The sequence below is a fragment of the Phyllobates terribilis genome, unplaced genomic scaffold, assembly GCF_046119375.1.
Source record: "Phyllobates terribilis strain yellow unplaced genomic scaffold, ASM4611937v1 Scaffold_10__3_contigs__length_209671492, whole genome shotgun sequence".
In the NCBI taxonomy this organism is placed as follows: domain Eukaryota; kingdom Metazoa; phylum Chordata; class Amphibia; order Anura; family Dendrobatidae; genus Phyllobates; species Phyllobates terribilis.
The window spans coordinates 178,112,010-178,127,817 of record NW_027362770.1 but is presented as its reverse complement, the minus strand read 5'-3'; the positions used below and the strand labels follow the sequence as shown (position 1 = coordinate 178,127,817).

The 15,808-nt window shown below is 41.3% G+C and overlaps 2 protein-coding genes across 2 annotated transcripts in view; one reads left to right on the top strand and one right to left on the bottom strand.

The window, feature by feature from the left end:
- TIMP3 (TIMP metallopeptidase inhibitor 3) overlaps nucleotides 1–8,928 on the top strand; it is a 30,816-nt gene extending 21,888 nt beyond the window's left edge. Inside the window, exons 3-5 of the mRNA XM_073650220.1 lie at nucleotides 3,360–3,471; nucleotides 5,432–5,553; nucleotides 5,793–8,928. Of these exons, the coding sequence (XP_073506321.1) occupies nucleotides 3,360–3,471; nucleotides 5,432–5,553; nucleotides 5,793–5,990 (432 nt within the window). The 3' untranslated portion in view covers nucleotides 5,991–8,928. The remainder of the gene's footprint in view (nucleotides 1–3,359; nucleotides 3,472–5,431; nucleotides 5,554–5,792) is intronic.
- SYN3 (synapsin III) overlaps nucleotides 1–15,808 on the bottom strand; it is a 329,959-nt gene that overhangs the window by 197,115 nt on the left and 117,036 nt on the right. Inside the window, exon 6 of the mRNA XM_073650221.1 lies at nucleotides 14,129–14,218. Coding sequence (XP_073506322.1) covers nucleotides 14,129–14,218 — 90 coding nt within the window. The remainder of the gene's footprint in view (nucleotides 1–14,128; nucleotides 14,219–15,808) is intronic.

The window sequence follows — 15,808 nt, the reverse complement described above, 5'->3', positions numbered from 1 at the left end:
AGTAGATGTTTCCACAACAAGTATAGTAGATACGTATATTGCTCCTCACCAGAAATGCATAGGAAGTCTCAGGATGAACAGATGTCTTATCAATCAAAAGGTCTCAAGGCTGACAGATGTCTTATTGATCTGAAGGGAAGGATGAGACTCATTGGTGATGGACTAACAGCAAATAAGTGGACCAACCAATATGGGAGGATGGTTTTCATTCTTCCTCATTCACCAGTGGCACAAAGAAGGTCTCAAGACACAAAGATGTCTGTGACCAGAAGAAAAGAATAGCCATCACTGAAGTATGAACAGATGTCTCACCAGACACATTATAAGGGTTGCTTTCTAGTCATGCACCAGAGGAGGTCCTAAGATGAGCAGATGTCTTTGAGCTCTGATCTAGGATGGGTTCAAAGAAGAAAACAAGAAGTAGATGTCCTGCTGAATAATAAAGAAGTAGTGGACACCACCCATGTACACCAGTGTAGAAACAAAAGATATAACGATGTCTCAGTGACCAGGACAAAATATGGCGTTCAGTGGTTCAGCAAAGCTAAGAAGGTCCAAGGATGAGCAGATGTCTCACCAACCAAAAGATCTCAAGGCACAAAGATGTGTTAACGATCAGAAGGGAAGGATGGTGCTCACTCTCATGGACCAAAGACTTATGAGCAGAACCACAAGATGATGGAGTTTATTGCTCATTTACCAGCGGTGCAAAGAAAGTCTTAAGATATGAAGATGTCTCCGTGACCAGAAGGTATTAGCTTAATTGGTCATACATTTATGAAATTAAGAAAGTCCTAAAATAAGTAGATGTCTTGTCGTCAAGTAGTCTAGGCATACTGCTTTCCATTAATGCACCAGAGGAACGTTAGACATCTCATGTCTCACCAACCAAGACGTCTCCGAATATGAAAATGATGTAACGATCAGAAGGGCACGATGGACCAAGAAGACAGAGAGGGTCTCAGAAAGGACATATGTCCCAGGATGAGCACCAACATTTAGTGTTGATGGCCACTGATCACAATGGTGTCGAAATTTTTGGTCTGTTCCCGTGAGAATTGGAAAAGTTCATCAAGTCGCATCCAGATTATCAAGGCCGATGACGTCACTGATGTCGACGCTATGAGGTCATACAATGGCAGCTCTGGACTTGGCCATGGACCAGTCTTCTCGTTTGAAGTCACCATTGGCTACTAATAAAAGTTGACGTGTCCACCCAGCGAGCCATCTGGACCCGATAAGGGGAAATCTGGGACTTATTAGCTTGTCAAGAACCCAATAAAACCAGACTGAGTCTGATTAGCAGATCCGGGTTGTGAAGCGGACAGCGCAGCGAGGGTGAAAGAAATGGCGTCTTATCTCCACAATGTCTTCTTCAACGATCCCTGCTCCACCGCCCTAAGGTGGCCCATGTTCTGATGTAGCAGAGCTACTTCGCTACTAGAGCGGTACAATTCCTGAGGAAAATTGGGCAATTGTCCGAAGTCCAAATTTCTTTGAGAGCCCACGAAGAGCAAGCTAAATCCTCCTGGTACTATTAGGCAGTGTATGGCGGTGTTATCCAGGAACCAAAGTGCAGTATTATATGTAACTAATATGCCAATATAGTGTGGGCTATGTAAGAGAATAATCTGGAATACTGCATATTATTTGGGCACTATTTGGTGGTATTATTATGTGGGCCGTATATGGTAGCTTTATCGTTGCACTATATAGTGGTATTATATATCATAATATTATGTAGGCATTATATGGAAGTATTATGTAGGCTGTATAATGCAGTATTATCTTGGCACATACAGTATGGTATATAGTGAGCTGTATATGGCAGTATAATCTTGAAACTATATTGTTGTATTAAGTAGGCTGTATATGGTAGCGTATCATTGCCACTATATGGTGGTACAGTATTTTGTGAGCTGTTCATGGCAGTATTATCTTGGCACTATACAGTATGATGGTATTTTGTGAGCTGTATATTGACACTATATGGTGGTATTATGTGAGTTGTTTATGGCAGTTTAATATTGGCACTATATGGGGGTATTATGTAGGCTGCATATGGCAGCATATTATTGTTACTGTATCATGGTATTTTGTGAGCTGTATATCGCAGTATGATCTTGACACTATATAGTGGTATTATGTAGGTTGTATATGGTAGCATATCCTTGCCACTATATGGTGGTACAGTATTTTTTCAGCTGTTTATGGCAGTATTATCATGGCACTATACAGTATGCTGGTATTTTGTGAGGTGTATAAGGCAGTATAGTGACACTATATGGTGATATTTTGTGAGTTATGGCAGTTTAATCTTGGCACTATATGGTGCTATTAAGTAGGCAGTATACGGCAGTATATCATTAGCACTATATGGTACTATTATGTAGGCTGTATATGGCAGTATATCATTAGCACTATATGGTGGTATTATGTAGTCTGTATATGGCAGTATATCATTAGCACTGTATACTGCTATTATGTAGGATGTATACCGCAGTATATTATTAGCACTATATGGTGCTATTATGTAGGCTGCATATGGTAGTATATTATTAGCACTATATGGTGCTATTAAGTAGGCGGCATATGGCAGTATATTATTAGCATTATATGGTGCCATTATGTAGGTTGTATACGGAAGTATATCATTAGCACTATATGGAGCTATTATGTAGGCTGCATATGGTAATATATTATTAGCACTATATGGTGCTATTATGTAGGCTGTATACGGCAGTATATCATTAGCACTGTATACTGCTATCATGTAGGCTGTATACGGCAGTATATTATTAGCACTATATAGTGGTATTATGTAGGCTGCATATGGTAGTATATTATTGTTACTATACGATGGTATTTTGTGAGCTGTATAAGGCAGTATTATCTTGACACTATATAGTATGGTGGCATTTTGTGACCTTTATATGGTATAATATTATTGGCACTGTATGGTGGTATTTTATGAGCTGTTTATGGCAGTTTAACCTTGGCACTATATGGTGGTATTTTGAAGGCTGTATATGGTAGTATAATATAGTGTTATGTGGACTATATATTGTATTATTTTGCCACTATATGGCAGTATTATTAGGGCTGAAATAACAAGTAAGAAAAAGTGTAAAAACACTTGCATGAGGCTCGGGGCCCCATTTTCAATGTTATTCATCCTCCGCTATCCCGCTGAAGATATTCCCATACGTTCGCTTAATAGATGGGATGACATCCAGACAATATGGAGCACATATTTATAGAGTTCATTGTGCAAACGTAGATCTTTTTTTTCTTCTTGGCGTTGTTCATCCGAATATATTATGTGGAATTGACTCCTTGTGTTTCCTGATTCCCTGCAGATGTATCGTGGCTTTAAGAAGATGCCTCATGTGCAGTACATCTACACCGAGTCTTCAGAGAGCCTGTGCGGAGTCAAGCTGGAGGTCAACAAGTACCAATACCTCATCACAGGTGGGCACTACGTGGCACTATCCTCCGTACAAGGAGGCTGACAACTCACTGTGGTTCTTACCTGTGTGGTCAGGGCCCCTGGAGAGCCAATCCTGATCTGCCTCGCCCCCATAGGAAGGGATGGCTTGCACTTCTGCTGCACCATTAGAATGAAATGGTGGTGGTGTCAAGTAGCTGCTACAAAAGGCCCCTAAATTTTATCGTTGCTATGATATTTCCTAATTTCTTTGCGGGCCTTGTGCACGGTAGGAGTCTAATTTATGCACCACCCCCGAGGGCGCCATCTTGTGGTATGGATTTAAGACTACCCCAAGCCACCTCCTCATAAAGGAAAAGGGAGCGCCCCTAAAAATCCACCTGTACAGTCCTGGTCGTGCATATCCGTGCTGGCTGCTATTATTTGCTGATCATATAAGTTTTCCATAAATTCACGAATATGAAGCCGCTCTGTCAGAAGCTTGTAGGGATCAGTGAGGGACACGCTTATTTTTAGGATACGGTACAGTTTCTGAGCAAGGACTGTAGGGACAGGAATATCCAAGCTCCATTACAGACGGTTTATGTGGATACCCAGTGTATGGGCTGGGCGGCACTTGCTCAGATAGGTCCCGGATACCCTGGACCAGCTCCATGTAGCCCCCTGGTGACCTACAATAAGTGTACACAGGGTTACAGTGCTATTATATTGGCACTATATGGCGGTATTATGTGAGCATAGTTATTGTCCACTGAAATACAGTACTATTTAGGCACTGTCTTATGGTATTATTGAGGCAATGTATTATGCTGCTATATATTCTCCGTACGATACTATATGGCGGTATTACATGAATACAGATATTGTTCACTGCACTATGGTATTATCTAGGCGCTGTATCAATGTATTATGCTGCTATATATACTCCGTACTGTACTATATGGTGGTATTATATGGCTATAGTTGATGTCCACTGCACTATGGTATTATCAAGGCGCTGTATTAATGTATTATGCTGCTATATATACTCCGTACAGTACTATATGGCAGTATTATGAGGATACAGTTGTTGTCCACTGCACTATGGTATTATCTAGGTGCTGTATCAATGTATTATGCTGCTATATATTCCGTACGGTAATATATGGCAGTATTATGTGGGTCCATTTGTTGTTAATTACACAACAGTACTTTCTAGGCACTTTATAGTAGTATTCTCAAGGCAATGTACTATGCTGCTGTATATTCTCTGTACGGTACTATATTGTGTGGATACAATTGTTGCCCACTGCATTATAGTATTCTCTAGGCTCTGTATCAATGTACTGTCCTGATATATGTACACTGTATGGCACTATATGGTGGTATTATTTGGATACAGTTGTCCACTGCTCTATAGTACTATCTATTCACTGTCTAGTGTTAATATGATATATGTACACTGTATGGCACAATATGGTGGTATTATTTGGATACAGTTGTCCACTGCTCTATAGTACTATCTATTCACTGTCTAGTGTTATTATTAAGGCAATGTATTACTCTGTTATGGTTTTAAATCAGCACTATATTGCGGTATTATGTGGACCCAGTAATTGTGAATAGTACTAACCAGGCCCTTATAAGGGCAACATATTCTGCCGTCATGTGGACACTGTATGGTACTATATTGGCACTATGTGGCGGCATTATTTATCACATTGCATATTATTTAACCCTATTATGGCACAAATACTCTTTTGCCGAAGGGCCTTCACTTTTAAGTGTCCTGACGAATAGTTGTTCTCGCCTGATCAGAAAATCGGAGAAAATCGCCTCTAATCCGACATCCAATGCTCCAGCAATTTCTAGGAATTAACTAACAAAGGCAGAACATGAATTAGTAATGAGGTAGTAATGATAGTATAGCGGTATAATAATACGGTATAATATGTAATGTGGTTATTTATGGCGCTATAATAGGTCTCATCTTTTTCCTTCTAGGGCGCGTCTACGAGGGGAAGGTATACACCGGCCTGTGTAACCTGATCGAGAAGTGGGATAAGCTGACACTCGCCCAGCGCAAGGGACTCAATCACCGATACCACCAGGGATGTAGCTGCAAGGTAAGGGGGGCAATTCTTGTTTACCCCCAAAATAATCTAGGTCCAATCACTGACGATCTCCCGAACAATCGATTATTATAATTGGAGCTTTATCCTATTTTTTTGCTATAGAGTAGAGTGCTTCTGCAGGCTGCACAGACTTGTTTTAGGTCCCTCCCACTTAAAATTTAAAGAAACAGTACACCTGAAATAAGAAATCTCTTAAATGGTTCTCCTTTATTTATTTCTTTTTTTTACAGATCAAGCCTTGCTATTACCTCCCATGCTTCATCACGTCGAAGAGCGAGTGTCTGTGGACAGATCTGCTCTCCAACTTTGGCATCCCGGGCTACCAGTCTAAGAATTACGTCTGCGTCAAGCAGAAGGAAGGTTACTGCAGTTGGTCCAGAGGATGGACACCACCAGACAAATCCGTAATCAACACCACGGACCCCTGAGCCGCTGGACACTTAAAGGGGAAAAACCCCTCCCGAAAACTGTAAAAGGACAGTAACCCTGAAATATATACAGCAATGAAATTAGTGCCTGATTTCTTGCTAAAAAAAAAAAAAATTAGCACTTGGAACACATACGTCTTTACCATCATACTGAAAGTATATTTTTAATCACTTTTTTTATTTTTGTAATTATTTTTTTTATTTTCCAATCACCCATTTAGGCCAGATTATGTGCAGGGTACTTGCTCCATTTTCTTCTCCTTCCGTCTATGAACGGTCTATTAGGCCATTACTAGAGACGGTCTTAGTAGGGGGATATCCTACCATGGTGAAACAGGGCAGTGGATTTTTTTTTTTTTTTTTTTTTTTTTGCAGTTCAACCTCCGGCCACAAGGAGTGCTGTGTTATAAAAAAAAAATTACAAATTTGGCTTCTATGATGCAATTAGTGCATTTTTTTTTTTTGCAAGGAGGATAATGTAAGGGGTGTATTTTAGATATTTTAATGTGAAATGCTAGACCAGGTCACCCCTCGCATATGATTTGTGAGACTGACTATGCCTAGTTGGCAGGTTAAGATGAGAGCAATAATTGGTCATGTGTGATGCCTTGCGGGTCTGGGCAGAAGATATCCGTAAAAAAAATATAAAAAAATAAGCTATTTTAGATGACTATGAAGGTTACAGTGGTCCTGGCGGTAAACTACGAAAAGGTCACAGATTACGATGCAGCGCCCTCTTGTGGCCTGGAGTTCTATATATAGTATTTGGACTTAAAATTAAACTTTTTGTATGAAAAAAATATATATATATCTTTATTAAGTATGATAAACGCTAGGATTCAATATTTTTGATCAGCTGAATGAAGATATTGGGAAATGTCCTTAATTTGTATTTTTTTTGTTGTTGTAAAGTTTTACAGGATAAGAAAACATGGCTGATTTCTTCCACAAAGAGCGCCACATCACTGTACGGGCCTGTAATTGGTACTACAGTTTAGCTCTATTGAAGTAAATATGGCTGAGTTGCAATACCACTCACGGCCTGTTGACAGGTATGGCGCTATTTTGCACGAAATCAGCCATTTTTTTTTTTACATTTTTGTTTTTTATTCTGTACAACCCCCTTTATGTAAGCAGAAGGGAATAAGAATATACAAACCAATGTGGTGTCAAATGAGGTCAAAACGACAAAAAAAGAATTGAATCATGAAAATTGCCTAAATGATCTTATAAATTAAGACTGAAATTTAGGTTCCCTTTTGTATTTTAGGATCTGTTTTGGGTCAAAAAGTGAGACATGGGCCTTTTTTTACACCCATGATAATGAGCATTATAAAATTAAACATATGCGATTGCACCTCCAAGTCTATAGAGGCGTTGTTATTTTGTTTTGTACTAAAACAGTTCAGACCTATCACTTGCAACAAATTTTTTTTTCATCGGATGTAAATGCCGCTGTTCTCCTGAATCCGGCGATGTTTTTCTTGTGTTCCTGCGCCTCTCCGTTCCTGAGATATGGCCCTTTTTCCCTGTATCAAGTCATTTATCCAACTAGGTGTGGTCTACAAGAAGGACTACACCCACTTGCCTAACAAGACTAGATTTATATACAAAAAAAGAAAGGGCCGTATCTCAGGGACGGAAAGTCGTAGGAACATAAGACAAACATCGCCGGATTCAGGAGAACGGCGGCATTTACACCTGGTAAGAAAAATTACATATTTATGGTGAGTAACAAGTCGTCAGATTTTTACAGTCCGCCCTCCGACACCCTATCTAGATTTCAGAATATCCTTACAAAAGTTTTATCCAAATGTATTCTTTTTTTGTTCAATATCCCTTTGAGAATATTCTCAAAAACCTGCACTGAGCTGTGGTGCCTTGACGTGACCCTAAATTATATCTATTTTTTATTTTTACGTGATTTTTTTTTTTATATATATATAGAAGCGTTTATATGTAGATCTCTAATATAAATTCTCAATTTTCTGACATAATGGGTGACTAAGTTTTACCGCGATTGTGTGACGTAACCTATTTCCTGTTTATATATATATATATTTTTAATTTTCTCTTATTTATCGATTGTAGAGGAAAAGTTTTTTTGTTTTCTTTTTAATATATCTTCACTCCATTCCAAGTAGGGAGTAGTTTGGTTTTTTGTTTTTTTTTATGCTATTTACAAGGTTTGCTACAATTATATCACAGATAAGGATATTTTATATGAATATGCTTTTATATATTTGCAGAAAATATTCTTGGTGTCTGATGCAGAGCGTTGCGTTTTATGTCGTTTTTTTTTTTTTCTTATGTTTTTTTTTTTTTTGTAGATAGATTTAGAAAGTTTCATTTCCGGAAAACTTTGCTTCGTAGCCCAAAAAAAAAAAGCAATTGGGTTGGGTCAAACTAGAACTCCTATCAGCCGCAACTCCTGTCCATAGGATATAATAGAGCTATGGGAGATCCAATTTAAAGGGGCAGATCCACTTTTTTTTTTTTGGCGGCCGGCTAATTGGCTACGATAGGACTTTGGAAATTAGCGAAGACCATGGAGACTAATGACTTGTTTGTGAAAGTCGCCGCTTTCTGGCTCAGATCTGGACACTCGCCTTTTCTGCATCACGTAATGCGGTGACCCAGGCAGTGTAGCTCATGGCTTTCTGTGGACAGGAGATGCTGGGAGTTGTAGTTTCACCCCCCCGTCAGTCCCACCCAGCCCTGTACATACACAGTAGGAGCGACTGGTGGAAGGGTATGGGGTCACCGGTGAAGATCTGCGTCCCGCGCTGCCTGTGGCCACTTGTATGGGCGTTTTTGTGTCATGTTATTTATGAACTGTATATTCTGTGATTGTATATTGGCTTCTGCTCTAAAATGTTTGTGTTTTGCAGTATATTTTATCCTAAACATTAAACAAATCCTTTATATTTCTATCAAACACGCGGATCCCGTCTCCTCTGTTACTGTATGTGAGCCGGCGCAAAAACGCGGAGTTCTGTGCATCAATGGTCCGGCGCCAAGTAACCTCCTCTACCGCCACGTCCAAAGGTGCAGACTGGGGATGGAAGGACTGTAGGGAGGAACCATGACCAAAGTCCCCGCTCCATCATGACCCAATCATCAACAAAACTGTACCCAGGGCATTGGAGGAGATCTGTCCATCAATGGACGGGCGCCAAGTAACCTCCTCTACCGCCACGTCCAAAGCTGCAGACTGGGGATGGAAGGACTGTAGGGAGGAACCATGACCAAAGTCCCCGCTCCACCATGACCCATCATCAACAAAACTGTACCCAGGGCATTGGAGGAGATCTGTCCATCAATGGACGGGCGCCAAGTAACCTCCTCTACCGCCACGTCCAAAGCTGCAGACTGGGGATGGAAGGACTGTAGGGAGGAACCATGACCAAAGTCCCCGCTCCACCATGACCCCATCATCAACAAAACTGTACCCAGGGCATTGGAGGAGATCTGTCCATCAATGGTCGGGCGCCAAGTAACCTCCTCTACCGCCACGTCCAAAGGTGCAGACTGGGGATGGAAGGACTGTAGGGAGGAACCATGACCAAAGTCCCCGCTCCACCATGACCCCATCATCAACAAAACTGTACCCAGGGCATTGGAGGAGATCTGTCCATCAATGGTCAGGCGCCAAGTAACCTCCTCTACCGCCATGTCCAAAGGTGCAGACTGGGGATGGAAGGACTGTAGGGAGGAACCATGACCAAAGTCCCCGCTCCACCATGACCCCATCATCAACAAAACTGTACCCAGGGCATTGGAGGAGATCTGTCCATCAATGGTCAGGCGCCAAGTAACCTCCTCTACCGCCATGTCCAAAGGTGCAGACTGGGGATGGAAGGACTGTAGGGAGGAACCATGACCAAAGTCCCCGCCCCACCATGACCCCATCATCAACAAAACCCAGGGCATTGGAGGAGATCTGTTCATCTATGGTCGGACGTCAAGTAACCTCCTCTACAACGTCCAAGGGTAGAAACTGAGGATGATGGGACTGAAGGGAGTAACTATGACCGAATTCCCTGTCACACCATGACCTCGATCCACCAGAGCCCCATTATCACCAAAATTGTACTCAGGGCATTGGAGGAGATCTATTCATCTATGGTATGGTGTCAAGTAATCACCTCTCAAGGTGCAGACCAGTGATGGAAGAACTGTAGGGAGTAACCATAACTAAATTGCCTGTCCCACATCGACCCTGATCCACCATAGCCCCATCATCACCATCAGGGCATTGGAGTAGATCTATTGATCTATGGTCTGGCATCAAGTAATCACCTCTACTAGGTCTAAGGGTGCAGACCAGTGATAGAAGGACTGTAAGGAGTAACCAAAAATCACAGCTCAACCAGAACCTCCATTATCACCAAAACTCCTCCAGGGCATTGGAGGAGATCTGTTCATCTTTGGTCTGGCATCAGGTAACCACCTCTATCAAGGGTACAGACTGCAGATGGAAGGACTGTAGGGTGTAACCATAACAAACTCCCCCCCCCCCCCCCCCCCCGCCATGAACCCAATTCACCATAGCCCCATCATCACCAAAACTAGAATCCTTGACTAGGACCTCGCACCACCACCCATATCTCATTAATGAGCTGATAAGGATCGGAAGAGGGACTTGAGGAGGCAATTTTTTTCTCAACTGGGAGGCTGGGGTAGGGGAAACTAGTGGGAATACATTATTTTACCATTTGGTGGTATTGGTAATGGCACTCCGAGACGGGCAAAGTAGGAATGAGCGGGGAGCAGACATCCTTATGATAGAGTGCAATGTACGAGCTGTATGCAGTGAGCTCCCTCTAGTGGTGGCTGCAGGTGACACAATTTTATCAGGTTCCTCTATGTCGGTGCAGAAGGGTTGGAGCTGTGTAAATCAGAATTTAATCTTAAACTTACCTGATTATTGATTCTGAACAACTTTTGTCCTTGTAAGAAAGAAAAATAAAATTGTTGTCCCCTCCCCCGCAATTATAACGAACGGCCTTCATTCCGCATATTAATGAGTGCAGGTAATGACGTCCATAAGTCACGTTAACAGTGCGCCAGATGCCGCCTGCGTACACCGCCGTCTCCGGTGACTAGAGGTTTGGCCGTAAACTTAATACCTATTAAACCTAATTAATTTGACTAATTGGGGTCGGGAAATAACGATCCATAATTCGTACAGCTGCCGCCAAGACAAACTCGACGCGCCATGTTGTCCAAGGTTACCAGTCTGAAACCGCCGTCCATCTGCTCCGTGTCTTTAGAAAAAGTTTTAAAGGGGATGTGAACTTTTTTTTTTTTTTTTGCACCAATTCAGGTTTTCTGTACGCAGCTCCTATGCGGATCTACGTGTCTCCATGGTAACAGACTACAAACTGATCTCTGTGTAGTCCTGCAGTTATGATGGAACATATTTGACAACTTTTATTCCTAAATACGCCCCTTTTCCTGCGTTATGCCTGGGGGAAACTTTCCAACTGTTCTGGGTGGTCTCCCCCTTTTATTTCAGGTGCCTCCCTGACATTCTGGGGTGTTGGACAGAATCAAAAAGTCATGGCACCCCACCTGCTCACAGGTTGTGATTTGTATTGCAGCTCAGCCTCGTTCACTTCAATAGGGACGAGCTGCAGTACCGGACGTCGCCTGTAATCGGGTGGCGCTGTTTCTGGAAGGACGGAGACATTTTTTTCAAATTCTGTGCCACTGTCTCCATATAGATCATCAACAAGAAGAGGAGTAGTCTGTATCCATGGAAACACATGGCTCTTCATACTAGCTGTATACACAAAACGGTGGAAGCAAATTAAACAAGCAACCTCTGCTGTCCACTGCAGTCGCTGCGTCTGTAGCTCGGCACGTTTGGTGCCGCTTATTCCGAGCTGGTGTCAATTGGTCACAGATAAAAAGCCGTAGATTTTGGAAGACGTACAAACGGAAAAAAAAAATGTTATTAATTATTAGTATTAATTTTTTTTTATAAATTTCGGCAATTTTTACAATTCTTTTTTAGAGTTTTCAGCAGTCTCATTATCATCAGAGGCAGGATTACAATGACAGGTAACACCTCTATACACAGCTGATAACATAGGCTCCACCAATCACCTTTGCACACGCTCATTGAATGCCTGGTCATCACTGCTAATGTGTGTGTGTTATTTCCTGAAACAACAGGAAGTTAGACTCTAAAAAGCCCCGGTGGCCGGTATGAGAATTGCAAGATTTCTTTTTTTTTTTTCTGTGATATGCAAAAAAAAAAACCATTTCCAAAAAAGAAAAAAAAAAAAATTCCAGGTCATCATCTGATGACATATTCTCTTGAAGTCAGTACATGCAGAGCTTGTTTCCAGTATAGAAGGACAGAAATAAAATAAAGAAGTCACAAATCACCAGTTAATAAGAAAGAAGGATAAAATACCCCTACACATAAAAGGGAAGGAGTCTCAATAATTATGGGGGAGAGGATGAATCACATTTAAAGGGGTTGACTCCTAATGACAAGCCATGCCCATAATCTTCCTTAGCCTATGAGAACATCAAAGGAGTGTTCAGAACCACCTCTTTTTAAGATGAAGCAAATTTTTCCCAAATTTTGCCAATTTTTTCCCAACATTTTTCCAAAATTTTACCCAAGTTTTTCGCAATATCTTTCCAAAATTTTACCAAAATTTTTAGGGTCTTTAAACCAAGACCCATTTGTTTAAATGGATGGTTTGTGGCAAGTCTCAACTGGACAAGTTATTAGTTATCTGTTGATATCACAGCTGGATAAGGCTGATAGCTGGAGATATTTTCAGCAGGGCCTTAGACAATAGATGGAGCAGTGATGAACATACTTGTACTCGAGATCTGGATAAGGTCGATAGCTGGAGATATTTTCAGCAGGGCCATAGATAATAGATGGAGCAGTGATGAACATACTTGTACTCGAGATCTGGATAAGGTCGATAGCTGGAGATATTTTCAGCAGGGCCATAGATAATAGATGGAGCAGTGATGAACATACTTGTACTCGAGATCTGGATAAGGTCGATAGCTGGAGATATTTTCAGCAGGGCCATAGACAATAGATGGAGCAGTGATGAATATACTTGTACTCAAGATCTGGATAAGGTGGATAGCTGGAGATATTTTCAGCAGGGCCATAGACAATAGATGGAGCAGTGATGCACATAGTTGTATTCAAGATCTGGATAAGGTCGATAGCTGGAGATATTTTCAGCAGGGCCATAGACAATATATGGAGCAGTGATGCACATGCTTGTACTCGAGATCTAGATAAGGCCAATAGCTGGAGATATTTTCAGCAGGGCCATAGACAATATATGGAGCAGTGATGCACATGCTTGTACTCGAGATCTAGATAAGGCCAATAGCTGGAGATGTTTTCAGCAGGGCCATAGACAATAGATGGAGCAGTGATGCACATACTTGTACTCGAGATCGTGGGGGTCTCAGCAGTTGGACCCTCAGCAATCAGCAAATTACTGACTGAGGATCCTTTGGATAGGTGATAACTTGTCCAATTGGAGATAACCCTATACTGTTACTGTATCTGTTCTCACTGCAATGGACCGTCAGGGAGGAGGGAGGTGATCGGATGACAGAAAGACCTCACCATGAGGGCTAATATGGCCGACAATGGTTGGTGCCAAGAAGTTGCATTCTGTTATCACATCACACGGTATTGCACAGTCAATCAGAAGAGATTAGAGCCAGTTTAAAAGTACAGGTGGGGAATGCAGCAGCCATTTAAGGATGAATCTGGATAGTGAGAGGACGCCACAGCTCAAAGAGATAGGGAAAGAAAACCAAAAACACTGAATAAGCAATACTGATAGTGTGTGACAGCTCAGCAGTATAGAAGATTAGTGTGTGTGTCTTGATCGCGGGGTCACGTTAGCAGCCAAGTGGATGACACGAGCTCCGAATTATCTCTAATTAAATGAGCTGATGGCTGTGACGGAACGACGTTGAGGACAACTTTCTCCGCTCCTCAGCATCGGCTGTATGGGCGAGCGCATAATCATCATCTGCCATAGGCCACAGTCACCACCTCTCTACACCCCGAGACGCCCCCTGGCCCCCTGTCTCATTCTAGAGCCATCTGGGAAACCAGTGTCACTCACCATCTGCTTGTGGTTTGGGAAGAAGGACTGCTCGATCAGGGGGAACTTCTCCGCGCCCAGACTCTGGAAGATCTTTATGAGCTGTGAAAACTGGAAAGACAATGACAGTGTGAGAGCTGTGAGCACAACGTGCGGAGACCTCCATTCACCACATAGGACGCCGGCAGGTTATTACTACAAACTCATATGTACAGTGTTTAAGGCCGCATCAATACCCAGGTTATACCAGCATGCTCCTTAACACAAGATGTCAGTGGTATAAATATTTACATAATTATATACAGAAGATGACCAGGTTATACCAGATGTTCATATATACAGGAGATACCCAGGTTATACCAGTTGTACATATAGAATTATATAAAGGATGCCCAGGTTATACCAGCTGTACATATATAATTATATACAGGAGATGCCCAGGTTATACCAGCTGTACATATATAATTATATACAGGAGATGCCCAGGTTATACCAGCTGTACATATATAATTATATACAGAAGATGCCCAGGTTATACCAGCTGTACATATATAATTATATACAGGAGATACCCAGGTTATACCAGCTGTACATATATAATTATACACAGGAGATGCCCAGGTTATACCAGCTGTACATATATAATTATATACAGGAGATACCCAGGTTACACCAGCTGTACATATATAATTATATACAGGAGATGCCCAGGTTATACCAGCTGTACATATATAATTATATACAGGAGATGCCCAGGTTATACCAGCTGAATATATATAATTATATACAGGAGATGCCCAGGTTACACCTGCTGTACATATATAATTATATACAGGAGATGCCCAGGTTATACCAGCTGTACATATATAATTATATACAGGAGATGCCCAGGTTATACCGGCAGAACATATATAATTATATACAGGAGATGCCCATGTTATATCAGCTGTACATATATAATTATATACAGGAGATGCTCAGGTTATACCAGCTGTACATATATAATTATACACAGAAGATGCCCAGGTTATACCAGCTGTACATATATAATTATACACAGGAGATGCCCAGGTTATAGCAGCTGTACATATATAATGATATACAGGAGATGCCCAGGTTATACCAGCTGTACATATATAATGATACACAGGAGATGCCCAGGTTATACCAGCTGTACATATATAATTATATACAGGAGATGCCCAGGTTATACCAGCTGTACATATATAATTATATACAGGAGATGCCCAGGTTATACCAGCTGTACATACATAATTATATACAGAAGATGCCCAGGTTATACCAGCTGTACATATATAATTATACACAGGAGATGCCCAGGTTATACCAGCTGTACACATATAATTATATACAGAAGATACCCAGGTTATACCAGCTGTACATATATAATTATATACAGGAGATGCCCAGGTTATACCAGCTGTACATATATAATTATATACAGGAGATACCCAGGTTATACCAGTTGTACATATAGAATTATATATAGGATGCCCAGGTTATACCGGCTGTACATATATAATTATATACAGAAGATGCCCAGGTTATACCAGCTGTACATATATAATTATATACAGGAGATGCCCAGGTTATACCAGCTGTACATATATAATTATATACAGGAGATGCCCAGGTTATACCAGCTGAATATATATAATTATATACAGGAGATGCCCAGGT